This window comes from Tarenaya hassleriana, unplaced genomic scaffold, assembly GCF_000463585.1.
Source record: "Tarenaya hassleriana unplaced genomic scaffold, ASM46358v1 Cleome16, whole genome shotgun sequence".
In the NCBI taxonomy this organism is placed as follows: Eukaryota; Viridiplantae; Streptophyta; class Magnoliopsida; order Brassicales; family Cleomaceae; genus Tarenaya; species Tarenaya hassleriana.
This window is the reverse complement of record NW_010965019.1, coordinates 2059986-2077311: the sequence shown is the minus strand read 5'-3', so window position 1 is coordinate 2077311 and position 17326 is coordinate 2059986. Positions and strand designations below refer to the sequence as shown.

Here is a 17326-nt window from a genome sequence, read left to right as displayed (position 1 = left end):
CCTTAATTTGGTTGTTGCAGAATAATCCGAGATCTTGGCATATCTGGCATATCTCCCGAATACCCCCCTCAAGATGGAGCATACAAGTTATGTGTGTCCAACTTGGTAAGAAACTCCGTGAACTCTCGTCGACCAAGTGCTTTTGTAAAAATGTCGGCGAGCTGCTCGGTGGTTGAGACATGTCGAGAACAAATCAGACCCGACTTGAAATGAGCGCGGAGAAAATGACAGGAAACTTCTATATGTTTAGTTCGGTCGTGGAAAACATCATTCGCGGCAATGTGCAGAGCTGCCTGGCTGTCGCAATGAAGAACAATGGATGCAGAATGAGGGACACCGAGAGAAGAGAGCAGAGCTTTGATCCAGATAAGTTTGCAGGTGGCAACCGCCATTGAACGATACTCTGCTTCGACGGAGGAAAGCGAGACTGTACTCTGCTTCTTCGAGCGCCATGAGATCGGAGAGTTGCCGAGCTGGACAAGATACCCAGACAGAGAACGACGAGAACTCGGGCAGCCAGCCCAGTCAGAGTCGCACCAGCTGTAGAGACGAAGGTCTGAGTCAGATCGTAGCAGAATACCTTGGCCCGGGTTAAGTTTGAGATACCGAATCACGCGAAGAGCAGCTGACCAATGATCCTGTCGGGGTGACTGCATAAATTGAGATAAGAGGTGGACTGAATAGGTGATGTCTGGTCGCGTTGCGAGGAGATAGAGTAGCTTCCCAACCAGCCGGCGATAAGGCTCTGGATCAGGAAGAATCTCACTGTCAGAAACAGCTAGGCGATGGTTCTGTTCTAACGGAAAGTGAGCAGGTTTAGCAGCAAGCAGTCCCGTCTCCGCAATCAGGTCAAGAGTGTATTTTCGTTGACACAAAGAGATGCCCGAGGAGTTGCGTGCAACCTCGATTCCGAGAAAATACTTGAGGAGACCCAAGTCTTTCATGTGGAAACAGATTCCGAGGTAATTCTTGAAAGCTTCAATGGCCTGGATCGAACTTCCAGTAATGAGAAGATCGTCCACGTACACAAGGACATGAAGGCGAACGCTGTTTCTGTCGAAGACAAAGAGAGAATGATCAGATTGCGTCTGTTCAAAACCGAACCTGGTAAGTGCCGCAGTGAGTTTAGCAAACCAGCATCTGGGGGCTTGTTTAAGCCCGTACAAAGATTTCCGAAGCTTGCAGACCTGTGTCGGATCAGACACGAGAAAACCCGGTGGAGGTTTCATATAAACTTCATCATCGAGATCTCCGTGAAGGAAGGCATTGTGTACATCCATCTGGTGTATGTCCCAATCCCGAGCTGCTGAAACTGCCAGAAAAGTACGCACGGTTACCATCTTGGCGACTGGAGCAAACGTCTCGTTATAGTCCACACCTTCCGTTTGACGATTGCCAAGTACAACCAGACGAGCTTTGTGGCGCTCAATGCTTCCATCAGATTTATACTTGTTTTGGAATACCCATTTACATCTGATAGCCCTTTTATTCGCCGGCAATGGTTCGAGATTCCAGGTTTGATTCCGTACGAGCGCAGAAAGTTCATCCTGTATGGCTTGTTGCCACCGAGGATCGTTGGCAGCTTCAGAGTAAGATCGCGGTTCATCATGTGACGTGATAGCAGCGAGGAATGCCCGATGTTGTGGTTGAATGAGATCATAGGAGATAGAGTCGACCAGTGGGAATTTTGCAGCAGTTCCCACTGTCACAGAGTTGGTAACAAAATCTCGGAGATGAACATTTGGAAATCGTTGACGCTGTCCTCGACCAAGTGCAGGTTGCGCAGAAGAAGACACAGATAGGGATGTATCATTCGAGGATTCGGGATTAACAGAGCTGGGCGAGGAACCAGAATCCGGAGATGGAGATTGAACCTGTTGTTCTCGTGATTCTGCAGCAATCGGATTCAGCATCGCATTAGTAGGAGATGGCGGAATCATTGGCACAGACGGAACTGGATGTTGCAGGGACATTTGTTGATCTTCCTCGTCCGAGAAAATCGGAGGAGACAGCTCTGGAGCTGAAGTGGTCGATTTTTCAGACAGTGGAAATTCATTTTCTGAAAAAATGACATCTCTGGAAACAAAAAATGTATTTGTCTCGAGGTTGAACAGACGCCATCCTTTCTGCCCAGCGGGATAGCCTACAAATATGCATCGGGAACTACGGGGAGCGAATTTATCGCCCGTTCGATTCTGATTATGAGCATAACATAAGCTTCCGAAAACCCGAAGATGATCGTAGCTGGGAATCTGGCCATGAAGAACCTCGTGAGGAGTTCTACCGTTAAGAACCGACGATGGCGTACGGTTGATCAAGTATCCCGCGGTCAGGATACTCTCGGCCCAGAATTCGATAGGAAGACGAGCCTGGAACATCAAAGCTCGTGCCACATTAAGGATGTGACGGTGTTTGCGTTCAACGCGACCGTTTTGCTGCGGAGTTCCGACGCATGAAGTTTCGTGTATAATTCCGGTTTCTGAAAAATACGATCTCATACTGATAAATTCTGCCCCATTGTCGGACCTGATTTTCTTAACCTTGGTATTAAATGTCTTTCAACATGTGCGATAAAACCTCGAAGTTTAGTCTGCGTTTCATGCTTCCCCGACAACAAATAAATCCACGTTCCTCTTGAAAAATCATCCACAATGGTCAAAAAATACTTGGCACCCGAGAGGGATGAAGAACGATAAGGCCCCCATATATCACAATGCACGAGTTCAAAAATAACCGAGGTTTTATTACTGCTTAACGGAAACGGTTCGCGCGATTGTTTTGCTCGTAAGCAGATATCACAAAGACTAGAGTCGAAACACGAAACAGCAGAAACATCAAGGCCAGAGATTTTTAGCAGAGACTTGGAAGACGGATGACCCAAACGCTTATGCCACAAATCATGAGAATCCTTCGTCCGTGTTGCTGCCAAAAACGCCGATCCTTTAAAATAATAAAGTCCAGCCCGTTGCTCACCCATTCCAATCACCGTCTTGGAAATCCGGTCCTGAATAACACAGAATGAGGGAGCAAACGCAACAAGACAATCAGTGTCTGACATCAATTGACAGACAGAGATCAGCTGACAGTGAAGACCCGGCACAAACAGAACGTTGGACAAGCGCAGGTTTGTACCAAGAGTAGCTGACCCAGACTGAACCGACACAACCGTTCGTCCATCAGGTAGAATAACTGAGCAAGGAGATATAGTGGACACAACAGATAACGAGGAGATGTTCCCCGTCATGTGTTGAGAGCACCCTGAGTCAATAATCCAAAATGAGGAAGATTTCTTACCACAAAAATTGTGGGTTCCGTCAACCTTGGTCGTGTTGAGCAAAGCCATCAAGTTGTGCCACTGGTCTTGGGAAATACCACTGAGAATTTCTCTGTCGATGTCTGCAGATGGAGGAGCAGGAGAGGACGCCACTGCTTGTGTGACGTTGGCTCGTGCAACTGCAACGCGAGACTGATCAGGTTCAGGTGTCGAGCTATTTCTGCCGCGACCAACTCCAGGCCGAGATCTTGGCCTATCCCCCCACCATTCTGGATATCCGATTCGTTTAAAGCAATTATCAGCAACATGTCCGGTTCTGCCACAGTGAGAGCAGAGGACGGAAATGTCTTCAGATTTCGGTCGAGGCTTCGGATTTGTGCGAACAGAGAAAACAGCAAGTTCCGAGGTATCCGCCTGTATCTGAGTGATTTGTTTCGCAGCTTCATCCTGAGAAACGATATTGTACGCCTCTTCAAGTGTCGGAAGTGGCAGACGAGAGAGCAGATTCGAGCGAACAGTTCCATATCGTGAGTCATCCAGTCCGATCAGGAATTCATATAAACGGTCTTCGTTTCGTTCCTTCTCAAGTGTCGTGCCGATATCACAGATGCACATGTTGCATTTGCAATGTTTCAGAGATCGGAAATTCGCCAAATCGTCCCACAATTTGGTGAGTTTTCCAAAGTAAGCTTCAATTGTCATCCCCTGTTGACGACAGTTAGCCAGATCGCTGCGTATTTTGTGAAGACGAGGAGCATTTGTCTTCCCAAATCGACGCTTCAAGTAGTCCCAAAGGTCTTGAGCAAATTCCCGATGAACCACATCGGATCGAAGGTGTGTTTCGAGGGTGTTCTTGATCCAAGACGCAATGAGAGCGTTGTTGGTATCCCAATCTTCAAAATCTGGCGATAAGAGACTCGGTTTCGGAACTGAGCCATCGACAAATCCGAATTTCTTTCGAGACTTCAAAGCTTGTCGAATGTTGACTGACCATTCGTCGTAGTTGTCACCACGAAGCAGGGGCTGCGAAAGCACAAGACCTGGATTGTCGCTCGGAGTGAGGTCGTAGGGAGAGATCGTTCGCCGGGGGAAAATGTTGTCGGTGGTCGGTGGTGCTTGAGCCATGATCGGAGACTGAGTCGGGGTCGTCGATTCGGGGGTCGAGTGTTCGTTGGCAGATTCGGAATTCATGAAGGAGCAGAGTTTCGATTCGTGTTTTCAGTTTTCGGGCTCTGATACCATAACACGTATCAGCTCGATTCGAAGATGAAATGTTTTCTGTGTATTGATAGAGTTGTTTACAGGGTATATATACAGACAAATCAGATCTAACCTAGAATTGAGATAAGGAAATACAGTTATGTAGCGTCCAAGAATCCAGCAACGTCAATGCAATGTTTCCTTAATTTGGTTGTTGCAGAATAATCCGAGATCTTGGCATATCTGGCATATCTCCCGAATATCTAGGACTCTTATATATTTGTAATCATCTTTTGTAAGTTTTAATACACAATAAACGTATTATTCACTCACTCCTTTTCTATTCTCTCTTCAATGATCAAACCATTTTCTTCCATGTCTTGATCATTGTCTACGGTTACAAATACCTTCAATCTTATAAATTTCTTCGGAATATAGGGAGCGATATTGGGTCGTTAATTATATATTGTGCCGTTAGCGTAAATAACATTAGGGTTAGGGTTTACCTTTACCAAAAAAAAAACATTAGGGTTAGGGTTTTCAAGAAGCATTAAGTTGGTGGTGGGAATAACTAGCTAGGCAGGGACACACCTCATTCCTAATGAGGAAATTAATTTAATTCATTGCTGAAACAGATGTGACATGCGTGCATCTCAATTTGTAGTGGTTCCTAGGCCAAAGCCGCTAAATATGATTTTAGACCCTAAATAAATCACGAAAAAAACTTCATGCAATCAGTGGCGGACCTAAAAATATATTTAAAAGGGGGCAAATATAATTTTAATGTTTTTATATGGGGACATTTCAATTTTAATATAATATATATATCTATATCTATATCTATCTATATATATATATATTAGGGGAAATTAAAGAGAAAGATAGTTTCGAAAAAAAAATTATAAGAAATAAACACAAACACACGCAACGAACACAAAATCATGAAAAATCTAGAGGCACGAATCTGATATGGATCAACGTTTTTTAAAGAGTATGTTTTGCTCCCACACAAAATTGTTTCGGATTTTATCAAAGTATATATTGCCGAGATACAATGAGGTTTAGTTTTTTTTTTTTTAAAAAAAGCACAACATAGAAAAAAAATAATTACGTACGGTTTATTTTCAACATTACTGAAAAATGTGTTCATGACACAGAAATCATATGCGATATTTAATAGAACACACAAAAAAAATATCTTTCATATCCCTCTATAGATGTCTGTAAATGCACGTTAACATATCATGCCACCATATTATGTAAATATTTGGTAGTGAGTGAGTGAATGGAAATATAATGCTTCATAACGGTGCTTTTAGATATAAATGTGCATGTAAATATACACAACTATTTATATACCCAACAAAGATAAATGAACTACATGATAGATTTTTTTATTTAATTGTTGTTATTTAAACAAAATAATTCACATCTAATTAATCAAAGGTCATCGTTAATGCAATTTAAAAATTTATAATCTATTCAAATAATATAACAACATGCCAGGTTTCGTCGTGCATTTAGGTCTCGTTCAGTAGGCAAAACTTGTTTACATGAAACGTTTTAATTTACGAACAATTTATTAGGTTGGTTGGTTGGCCAAAACGGTCCGACCGTGATATATAAATCGCGAGACAAACCAACATGTCGGGGATGACATGTCATTGTGATCGTGGGGATGCATGGGATAATGGCATTGCACGGTCCACAAATATAGAGTTCGGGTGTTACGCCAACACCAACGATATAAAAATAAAATAAGCATTTTTTTTCCTTATTGGGTATTATGGTGGTTGCGTTTTTGAACATACAAATAAAAAAGAGACCGATCTTATATAAAAGATTAATAGATTAAGATCGAAATTAAGATAGGTTGAAATAACGAATTCGATGATATCAAGAATGGATAATGATATTGTTTGGGAGTATGGTCAAATTTAATGGATCCATGATGTTGTTCTCCTCCAAATCCCTCTCAAAGACCAAACACGTTGTCCTCTCTGCTTTTGATTTCGAAAACCAAACTTTTATTCCTCATCCATTCATAACACATACTTTACGTACACCCCCACGGGCTAATTCCATTGGTTTATCTTCGTTAACGATTGATTCTGAGCCTGAGAATTAACTGGGTCGAAGGGTGGTGAACCTCTTAATTATTAAAAACGAAGAAGCTTATATGGTTCCGTTATTTTGAGATATTCTGATTTAATTGACTTGTTGCTTACTTTGCATGGTTGTAACATCCTGCTACTTTTATTTTCTGTCTGGTTCATTCGCCAAAGGTAGACACGATTGTAACTATATCTTGCATATATGAAATTCACAATTATAAAAAAAAGCATACACGTAGACGTAGATATTATGATCGCAGAAAATATATGATACAGATAAAGTGAGTTTGAACAAAATATATACACATACATAACTAGTAGTTACTAGTAGGGGTGTTAATTTTGGTCTGAGATCCGGTATTGCCCAGTCCGAAAAATAATGAGCTACGAACCGAGATATTTAGATTCAAAAATTTTCAGACTTTCGGATCGGGCTCAAATCATTTCGAAAGCCTGAATTGTTTTTCAAATATAATTTAATAAAAAATATAAAAAATTAAATTTATCAGGCCGATTTGAACCGAACCAAAACCCGAAATCGATAGGGTTGAACTTCGGTTTTGGTTATTTAGACTCAAAATAATTGGATGGAGTGCGGTTCGAAACCTGATCGGGCCGGCCGGACCCATCACGATTGACATCCCTAGTTACTAGCATTGATGCACGTTCAGAGGAAACAAACAGACAAATAAACCAACGTATAACTGAAACTTTACAAAAAAGAAAAAAAACAAATGACAAATTGACAATAATGCATTTTTCTTTTTTTAGAATCATGAACCCAACTTATGAGAAATTCTCATCTTCATCTTAAAATAATTTTTGTTAATTTATTATTGATATATTTTGAAAATGATAAAATTAATTTAAAGTTGAATTTGAATTAAGAATAAGTTAACAATAACAATATTTTCTTCAGGGTAATTAGTTTTATAATTTTATGTATTTCATTAATAATGTATAGTAATTATGCTTAAAATAAAATAACCCATCCTGGATAGCTCAACTGGTGAAATGGTGGTGCAAAACACTTGTCCCGCCCCAAGTTCGAGCCCCAGGGTGGGGAGGAGAGCGAATATTTCAAAGCACATGGCTTGCTCCCGACCCGGAGATTAGTCTGGGCTTCGGCCCAGGACGCTCCGTTATCAAAAAAAAAATTATGCTTAAAATATTTTATTGGAGCAATATTTTTCAAAAGGAATAAATGTCAAAATTGAAAGGGTTTTTTTCTTCTATATTTAGATTTATTTTATTTTATTTATAATTATTAGTATTAATTATTTTTCAAAAGTGGGGTCCAAAATTTATGGGGTTCTGTTCGGTTTCACCAGTTGCACATGCTAAGAGACAGTGTGAATGGAGAATCCAGTCACGGGTGCAAAGGATACATATACCTGAAAATAACAATGGTTAGATCTATCTCTTTTTAAAATATATAGGGTTTATAAATGAAGAAGAATCTCAACATCGACACTACTTATGGATGAGTTCTTAGGCATACGTAGGATGGACCTTTCGTTTTGCGTCCAAGAAATCGAACTATATCAAACCGAAAATCTCGATATTTTTTTCGAATCATACTATTCAAAATTCTCAAATCCTATATTTTTTTTATACAACCGAATTTTTTAAAACCAAACCGAAACAAATTTTATAAAATTTCTGAAAAATCGAAATTTTCTTAAAAAATCTATTTTTTTTAATAAAAAACAAAACTGAAACTGAATTGAACCGAATAATATACAATACTAATTTTATACAAATTTTAGAATACCGAATAAATTGTTTACGAATCGAATCGCTAAAATTTCGAACCGGATCCCAAAATGCACACCCCCAGGTATAGTCATTATTTGATAAATGATCACTATGAGTTAGACTCAATAGAATTTGATCAATCTTTTTTTATGCGTTTAAGGTGGAGAACTGAAGGAAGAATTCCCCTTCTTTATCATCGATAGAATCACTGTTCGCAACCTAGGATTCGATTTTATCATCAATCCAATCGCCGCTCACGTTTTTTTTTCTTCAATGAATAGATCTCTTTGCTTGTATGACTCGTTTTGATTTTATACTTTATACTTTGTCTGTTACATGTGAGTATCACAATATACGTCTTGATTTTATACTTTGGGATCACAATTGAAATTGTCCTAGATATAAGTTTAGACTTTACGAAACAAATTAACATGGATTAAACCTGTCCGACACAAGTGACTTGAGATAATCATCAAGACCGGGGAGACGATGGTCGCCGTCGTAAGTGTACATAAGAGGAACAGTCCTTGCGACGTTGAGACAAGCTTTGGCAAAGGACGAACCGGAGAATGGATTCGGATTCAGACACTCTTCGTTCAAACGCTTCCATGCCTCGGAAATCATCTGGAGGGAATGTGTTCTTGCTTCTTCAACTGTCGATCCTTGATGCTGATTCACGTAGCATCTCACATATGATCCATCAAACCCATCTTGCTTCTCGTCCTGTAAAACTCATATTATTGTGAAAATTAGTTGATTTTAAATTCGGAAATATGATGCATATATATATATATATACATACAACCTTTGCACTTCCGAGATCGTCGTGAAGTCGGAGAATTGTAGCTACCGACGATACGATCTTTGGGTTATTCTCCATTAGTTCCGCTTTCTCGTCGGTGATTTCTTCACCCAACAGATAAAAGAAGTGGAGCATCACCAAATGTACTCCTGAACTCACGATCCCGTTCTCAAGATACTCTTCCTTGTTTGGCAAGTAACCCGATTCAAACCACCTCGCTTCCACCAAGAACGCTTCACACAATCTCGCCCACTGGCCGAAAGGGGAAAAAAACGTATATGAGGATCAGACGAATTCAATGATCTTGTCTTAGGTTCAAAAACATTTGGGATAGTAATCGGTTACCGATTTCTGAAGAGATTTGATTGGGTTCCATCCATGTTCTTTGTAGATCTTGTGGCTAATCTCCATCGTGATCATGTCTAGAGTCTTGAAGAACACTTTCATGTGATTCGGTAGCTTCTCAAGGTCACCATAGTTCCATCTAGATTTAGGGTTTGTAAAAATGAGTTTCATGTTTTTTTCTTATTTAAAAAAATGGAATAAAAAAGAGCGGTACCTCTCAACAACTTGTGTGAAGATGGTGAGTTCATCTATTCCACCATAGACGTCGAAAATATCGTCTAATATATAAACAAGCGGTATCACTTTCGCCATGGCAACCCTTAGCTGTGATAAGCCTGGATCTTGGTTGACTGCAACGGTCCATGCGTGCCATTTCAAAGGCTGGTCTCTTGCCTTTCTCACTTCCCCTGTTAGGCCTAGCTCTCTCCACCATCTGAAAAACAAAAATAAGATATAAATGTAATATATATATATATATGTATGTATGTATGTGTGTATGTATATGTCTTGGAGAAGTATCATCATGTTCCATTACTTGAGAATTATAGAAGCTTCTTCTTGATGCAGTGTCTTTAGCAAGCTTTGGTCGATCTCAGCCACTTGTAGTAGGGACTGCAACCACTCTTTTCCTCCGTGGACAACATCGATCACTTCGATGAATCGCTTGGCGGTTATTCTTGATAAGGTTTTATGGTATGGTTTGTGCAATACATCCGTTATTACCCGTCCTTGATAACTCTCTCTGATCAAAGAAAGTCTTACTAGGTTATTACCCGCGAATTCTCGGGCGTTTTCGAGTATATCTTCACCTTCTATGCTTAGTTGCGAAGCTTCAAACAATTCCAACAAACCCTTTATATCGTTTTCGAGCTCTCCTTTGAATCCTCTGTCCTTGTCTTGGAAATCTCCGAACAGGCCTAATGTGATCAAAACCATCAATGCATATATAAGATTCGACAAATCTAGTTCTTTTATATGTCATACAAGTACTATATATTATCTTAAACGAACGTATCATATAGAATATATCGAATCGGATGCCGCGTACTTTCAGCTGAAACGTGGTAACCTTCCTGTCTCAGGAGGCGAAAGCAAAGGGAAACTTCACGAAGATCTCGGCCATGATAGTTATATCTATGCCGTTGCATGTGAAGCTTTCGAAGGGTCTCTTTAATTTCGATGAAAACATGGTGTTCGATGGATAGACGTTGAATGGCATCGACCATCTCCAATGTCTCAAGCGTAGGCTCTCCTTTTTCACTCAGTGTACTCCTTAGCTTCTTCTTAACCATCTTCTCCTCATCCGCTACGCATATATAATCCTACGAAACAAAGAAGATAAATCAGTACTCAAATAGTAAACAAGATGATAGAGTGTATATATATATATGTATGTATGTATGCATGCATGTATTTGTCGCTGTTTACAGAGATTTGATCATTAGAAGTTTCCAAGGGGGTGGAAACTGGAGCGTAACCGTAGCTTGCTATAAACTTTTTCGCATTTTTTTGGGTCCTCGACGAAGTGATCGGACAGAGAAAATCCGAACGGAAAGACATCGAAGTCTTGTTTGGTTCCACAGAGCAAGAAAACGGAACCGTGTTTGGTACTATCAAAGCCATGCCTTAATGAACAAATGGTGGATTAACGAATGAGATTATTGAGCATATAAATAATAATAATAATAATGTAATAGCAATTTATAGAACTCGTCTTGCAGAAAAAGAGAAAAAAAATCCTGAAAATTTTCAAACTTGCAATTCGGTGGAAAACTAATTCCTGAACTTAAAAGTATGCCTTGGACGACATTGTTCTCACCGAAAAATCTGGAATGAAAGAGATCTAGCTCCGATGACGGTTATTTCGACGTCAAACGCTCATGTTTCGGCGGAGACATCGTCGATTTGGATCTAGAGCTCGAGAACCGATAGTGATGGTAATTATTCCGATTTCCGTCATTATCTCAGATCTCCCGATGAACCAAAATTTTCACTATTACGAATCGGTTTTGTTAAACCGTGTCTATTAAATCCAGTTCAGCATACATGAAGTTTGACGTGCCTTGATTCACGCGCCACGTAGGATTGTTCAACACATTATTTTGATCAAAATTAGTATTAGGATAATTATGACACTTTTAAATAAGTTTAGAAATTATCGTGTCCAATTTTTCAAGTTCGAAAATAAATAGAAACACCTATAAATTCAATAATTAATTTTCCGCCAAATTGCAAGTTTTGGAATTTTCAGGTGTTTTTCAAAAAAAAAAAAAAGAATGGAAGACAATGAAGAGGTGAAGACAAAGACCTCCAAATTTAGTTACGACCAAACTCAAAGTTTTGGCGAAACACAAACATGGAAAAAACTAATCCACCTAAAATAATGTCTCTCACGACCACCCAAACCAAAAATATATTATAAGGGCATAATAGTAAAAATACACATGACAGTTTTAGTTTATAATATTATAATTTTTTTTTTTGATGAAGGACTTTATAATTTACGTGTGCATGCACGAAAATATCATTTCTATATGTATATAATAATGATAATAACAATAACATTATTATTATTTTGTGCGTGTGTTCTTGAAATGTTCATATACATCACATTGACCAAAAGCATTTAGTCTTTCGTGCCATCTTTTCGTCACGTTTAATGTGTTTTCGTGGGAAATTGGCATTCGGTGCATTTCTTTGACCTTTGGGTCTATCAGTCAGTCGAATAGCCTACGGCTTTATCGAAACTAACGGCGTTAAGACTTAACGGAATCACTTGTTCACCGTTAGGTCGACATTCCTTGTTGGATTCTTGTGTGTATATATATATACTCTCTCGGGGGCTAGACTTGGATACGTGCGTAATTTAATATTTTTTTTATACCAAGCTCTCACGTACGATCGGTTTCCAAGCAAAATAGTGGCGTGGTTTATGGCATACCGAAATGGACCGAACCAAAGATGAAATGAAATGGACCTACGTACTTAATTAGTGTTATAAGGACTTACTTTGGTAGTTCCCAAAGTCTAAGAAACCGTAGCTGCTTATGAAAACGAAATTCGGGACAGTCTCTCTATCAATTATTCCACACCTCTTATTAATACGTCTCATAATTTTGGTAGGCCATGTTCGTTATATATATATATATATATAATATTTTAAAATACTTATATGCATTAGTAGTTATTGTTTTTTTCTTATAATTTTACAAAAATAGTTGCTATTTTTCAAAATATATAAAATTTTAAATTCTATAAAAACGAAAGTAAAAATTAAAAGAAAATACATTACAACAATTATTATTTTTAAAGAGTAATACAAGTCGACGTCAACTTTATTTTAATAAAACTTTTGATTAAAAAATATAGTATTTTATACAAGTTTTTTTAGTTTTTTAAAAATATATAGTGATTAAAAATTATTATATTTGTTGTCAAATTACATTTTTATTTTATTCCAATATTTTTGAAAATTTATAATTCATATAATATAAAAGATCTATTGTAAATTTACCAAAATTTAATCTTTTTAATTTCTTTAATTTAAATTTTAAAATCTATATATATTAATAAAGAAGTTTAAAGAGATTTGGTGAGGACACCTCATCATCCACATCATCATCCATGTGGCAAATATTTTTATATTAATTGACTAATTAATGTGACAAATTTATTTATATTAATTGTTTAAATAAACTTTTTAATTGCTCTATGACATATAATATAAAATATATATATAGATTTAAAAAAATAATGTAACTTTAGTTTTATAGGTAATTTAAACTTTTATTTGATTACACTTACATTTAAAATGTATTAGTTATCTTGATGATTTTATTCAAGTAAAATGAACAAAATATACTATTGTATAAGATTAATGATATAAAAAAATAAAAAATGTCGATAGATTATTACAAAATAAAATGGAGAAATGAAGAGTGGAAAATTAGGGTGTGAATATTATTATAATCTTCATTGGAAGTTTTTAAAATGCTGTTACGTGGTTTTTATATCAATACAATTTAATAAAAATAGAATTATACCTACACTACTCTTATATCTATATATATATATATATATTGCATCTTAATAAATGGCAGACTTTAATGTCATAAACACAGTCATTATAATTTTCAGTTACCTTTACATCCCATTTATCTACGTAGTTAATATTTAGTGGGTTAAAAATTAAAACAAAAACGGTGACTAATGCACTCAAAGGTCAATTATTTGTATGTGTATATAAACATAGTCATTATAGATTTGTTATGTGTGTGTATATATGTATGCATGCATATGCGGAAAAAATTATTTTTTGTGTGCGGTTCTGAATGTTTTGATGAATGCATTTTTTGGTCTTTGGTTGTGTAGATTGAAGCTTTTGGAGTGAGTATGGTGGCAGAGAAGATCCACGATTTGCTAAATTTCTCTCTTCAAAGCCATTTTTTTATTTTTTTTTTGTTGAAAAACCTTTTTTTTTCTTATTTCTCTTTTCTGTGTTCTTATTTAAATCCTCATTCTTGTGTTATGGGTTTATGTTTGTACATGCAGATTTTATTAAGTGAGCATATATTGTGATGACTATAAGCATAAAGTCAAGAAGATATTGTAGAAGATTGAAGGTACATCGCCAAACCTTTTGGACTTGAATCTCATTTTCTTTTTCTTTTTTCCGCTCGATGAAAAAATTCAGATTTATTTTTTACACACTGACACAAGAGAAGAAGTTTAGAAATGAAGCTTTTTTATAATGTTTGATTGATTTTAATTTTTGAAAAAAATATGAGAAAGAAGTGTAGAATATTGACAGAGTACCACTAAGCAAAGCTAACTCATTGATTTTCATTTAGTCGGAATTCAGTATTCAGTATCGCATCATTGGTAACATCTAAAGCGATGGATTTTATTATTAAGTATGAGACTGGATTTGTAAGGCGAAGACTTGGAGAAGTTGGAGCTTCCTTTGATGGTGACACAAAAGGAGAAGGAGGGAAAGCTTTACGTCGCTTTCACCGTCTCTGTGGTAAATGGCTTATCTTTACCATTACCAGAAAGGAAAATTCCCCTGGTAAATGGTCATTGCTTTCGAATTTTGGTTTTGTCAGACTACATGATAATCTATTGCTTTCGAATTGAGCACATTGCAATAGATAAATTATTTGTTATATTATATTATTTGGAAACTTCAATTGTCTTTTTCTTCATTCAATATCTATACTTAATCGTTGTATTATTTTTTTTATTCTCATTCATCATTTCCTAATTATGTTGTACCATGTTATTTTTTATTTTCGCAGAATGTGCAATATTGATTTACATGATTGCATATTTGTAATAAATGAATGATTGCACTGTGAAAAAGTATATATATCATCATCATGTAATATATTCATGCTATGAAAAAGTATATAAATGTATTCTCTGGAATCTCTGGTATTCTCATTCAATTTTGTTTTTTTTTTCCCGGATCATCAGAATGTGTTCTTCAATCACATTGATATATGGTAATTAAATAAGAAACTTTTAAGAAAAAACAAAACAAACGATTGGACAACTATTCATTAGCCTACTAGAAAAAAACAGAAGCCAAAAATATTAATTAGCAATTATTATCTATTTTTAGTAAATAATTCAATTTGATTTTTTTGTGTCGTTGGATAGGACATGAACAAGAATAGTATGAACTTTTCGAAAATTGTATGAAAGGGTGAGATCGAGATGGTTATTTATATATATATAGATTTATTTATTAATTTGATTAAACTAATTCTATTTAAAGTATATGGTACATAGAAAGATCTACAACATGAAAACACATGAGTTTAAACCAACAAAAATACTCATATTCAGCTTATTTTATATAAAATATATTACGTATGTATGTATATTTATATATATATATATATGCATACATGTTTGTATATATATTTGTGTAAATATTTATGTATAGATTTATTTATTTAATTTTTAATTTTAAAGTTATTTATTTTTAATCATATGCAGTATGCAGTAATGAAATGTATATTAGATATATATATATATATAATTAGATTAATTTTATATAGATATTTATGAAGATATTATTATAAAATTAAACAAAAAAATTAAAACAAAAAACGGTCAACTACATGTGAAGAATACAAGGAGAATCATTTGATGCTAAGCTCGGTGCAAAAGTCGGTGGTTAGGTTGTTGCCTCGCCCACATCATGACCAGATTCTATCGGTGAAATTTAGCAGAGCCAACAGTGTAATCGTGTTGTTGATACCAGAATCGGTCGCCGGAAGTATGGTACATGTTCCTGTCAGAAAGTTCTGGAGGGGGATTTCGATCTTGACGTTGAAACCCATTTCAGAGGTCGCCCTTGCGGATCACATCGAAACGGTAGTTGAATATGGCGGCACGGTTTCCATTTACTTACAATTTAATAAAAATAGAATTATACCTACACTACTCTTATATATATATATATATATATTGCATCTTAATAAATGGCAGACTTTAATGTCATAAACATAGTCATTATAATTTTCAATTACCTTTACATCCCATTTATCTAATTTTAGAAAGAGGGATTTACTAGCCACAGTTTCCATAATAGAAAAGATGGGTTACTTCACGGCGAAGACAATCAGGGTCCCGTTCTTGGCGGCGAATGCGGCGATTTCTGTGAGAGTGTAGTCGCGCCATTTGGATACCGATGAGGAAGAAGAACTCGTGTTTAGAAACGGGAATAAGGGTGTTCTTGCCTAGGGTAAGAAAATTCCGAGGAAAACAAGGAGAGTAAGGAGGAGAAGGAGACCGATACGACTTAGGAGAGAGGTGGGTCGGTGAGAGATTGCATAAGAAGAGAGAGACGAAGAAGAGAATGAGTTTGAGAAAATATTTTGAATCGGTCGCTGATGTGGGATCTTGCTTTTTAATTTATGAAAATCTGAAAATTTGGTTTGATATAAAAAAACAAAGATGAAAATAGAAGTGGAGGAATTCACAAATCTTAAGAGAAAAAAAGAAGTGAGAGAAATCTATGGAAGATGGTACACATCTGGTAATAGAATGAATCAATGAGTTGATGAGTTAAATTGTATTTCATATATTAATCCACATCATACACAAACACATATTTTTTTAAAAAAATATAGAAAAACCTTATCATCTATTAAATATGTATAAGTGAAACTATAATTTTCTAATGTCAAGTGGAGATCTAAAAAATAAAATACTTACTATAAATAAATCTAATAGTATAAGATTTTTTTATATAATTACTAATTTTTTTTAATAAATTTAAAATATATAATTTTGTAAATATAAATATAATAGTTCAAAATTTAATATAAAAATATCATTATCATCTAACATCCACCCATATCAATATTTATATTTAATATTAATATTTTTTCTATTTTTATATTTATATTTTATATGCATGCATATTATGTAGATTAAACTAAATTATGTATTTATATGTATATGTGTGTATATTAATTAATGTTTATTTTATTTAAAATACTATATAAAGTAATAAAATTTATATTAGAAAAATGAGATTATTTAATAATTTTTTTATTCAGATATTTATAAGTTTTTTTAATAAAATTTAATTAAATATTTTTAAAATAGAATAAAAAATAAACATCGAAAGAAATTTTTATAAATTTAATTAATTTTTCAAATAATAATAATTATTTTTAATAAAAAATAAATGATTTTTGTAAATGTAATAAAAAATCAAATTTAAATTGAATCATTTAAAACGAAAAATGTAATACATGTAATATATAATTTTGGATATGTATATGAAGAAAGTATTTATGTCTATATATGGCTATA

The 17326-nt window shown here is 35.6% G+C and overlaps 1 protein-coding gene across 1 annotated transcript; it reads right to left on the bottom strand.

Annotated features, from left to right (window-relative positions):
• Positions 1-8636: 8636 nt before the first annotated feature.
• Positions 8637-11144, bottom strand: LOC104809526 (S-(+)-linalool synthase, chloroplastic-like). Its single transcript, XM_010535539.1, has 7 exons — positions 10922-11144; positions 10542-10815; positions 10029-10410; positions 9708-9926; positions 9494-9632; positions 9152-9400; positions 8637-9069 (listed from the first exon to the last, which is right to left on the bottom strand). Exons 1-7 carry the CDS (start codon positions 11114-11116, stop codon positions 8773-8775), a joined length of 1755 nt encoding a protein of 584 aa, XP_010533841.1. The 5' UTR covers positions 11117-11144; the 3' UTR covers positions 8637-8772.
• Between the last annotated feature and the right edge of the window lie 6182 nt (positions 11145-17326).

Bases quoted from the DNA above. Each gene is read 5' to 3' on its own strand.
- LOC104809526 (XM_010535539.1), bottom strand. From the start codon at position 11,116: ATGGCTTTGATAGTACCAAACACGGTTCCGTTTTCTTGCTCTGTGGAA. The intron at 10,816-10,921 runs GTAAACAGCGAC...TTTGTTTCGTAG, and splicing joins CTTCTAATGATCAAATCTCT to GATTATATATGCGTAGCGGA. The intron at 9,927-10,028 runs GTAATGGAACAT...TTTGTTTTTCAG, and splicing joins GAAGCTTCTATAATTCTCAA to ATGGTGGAGAGAGCTAGGCC.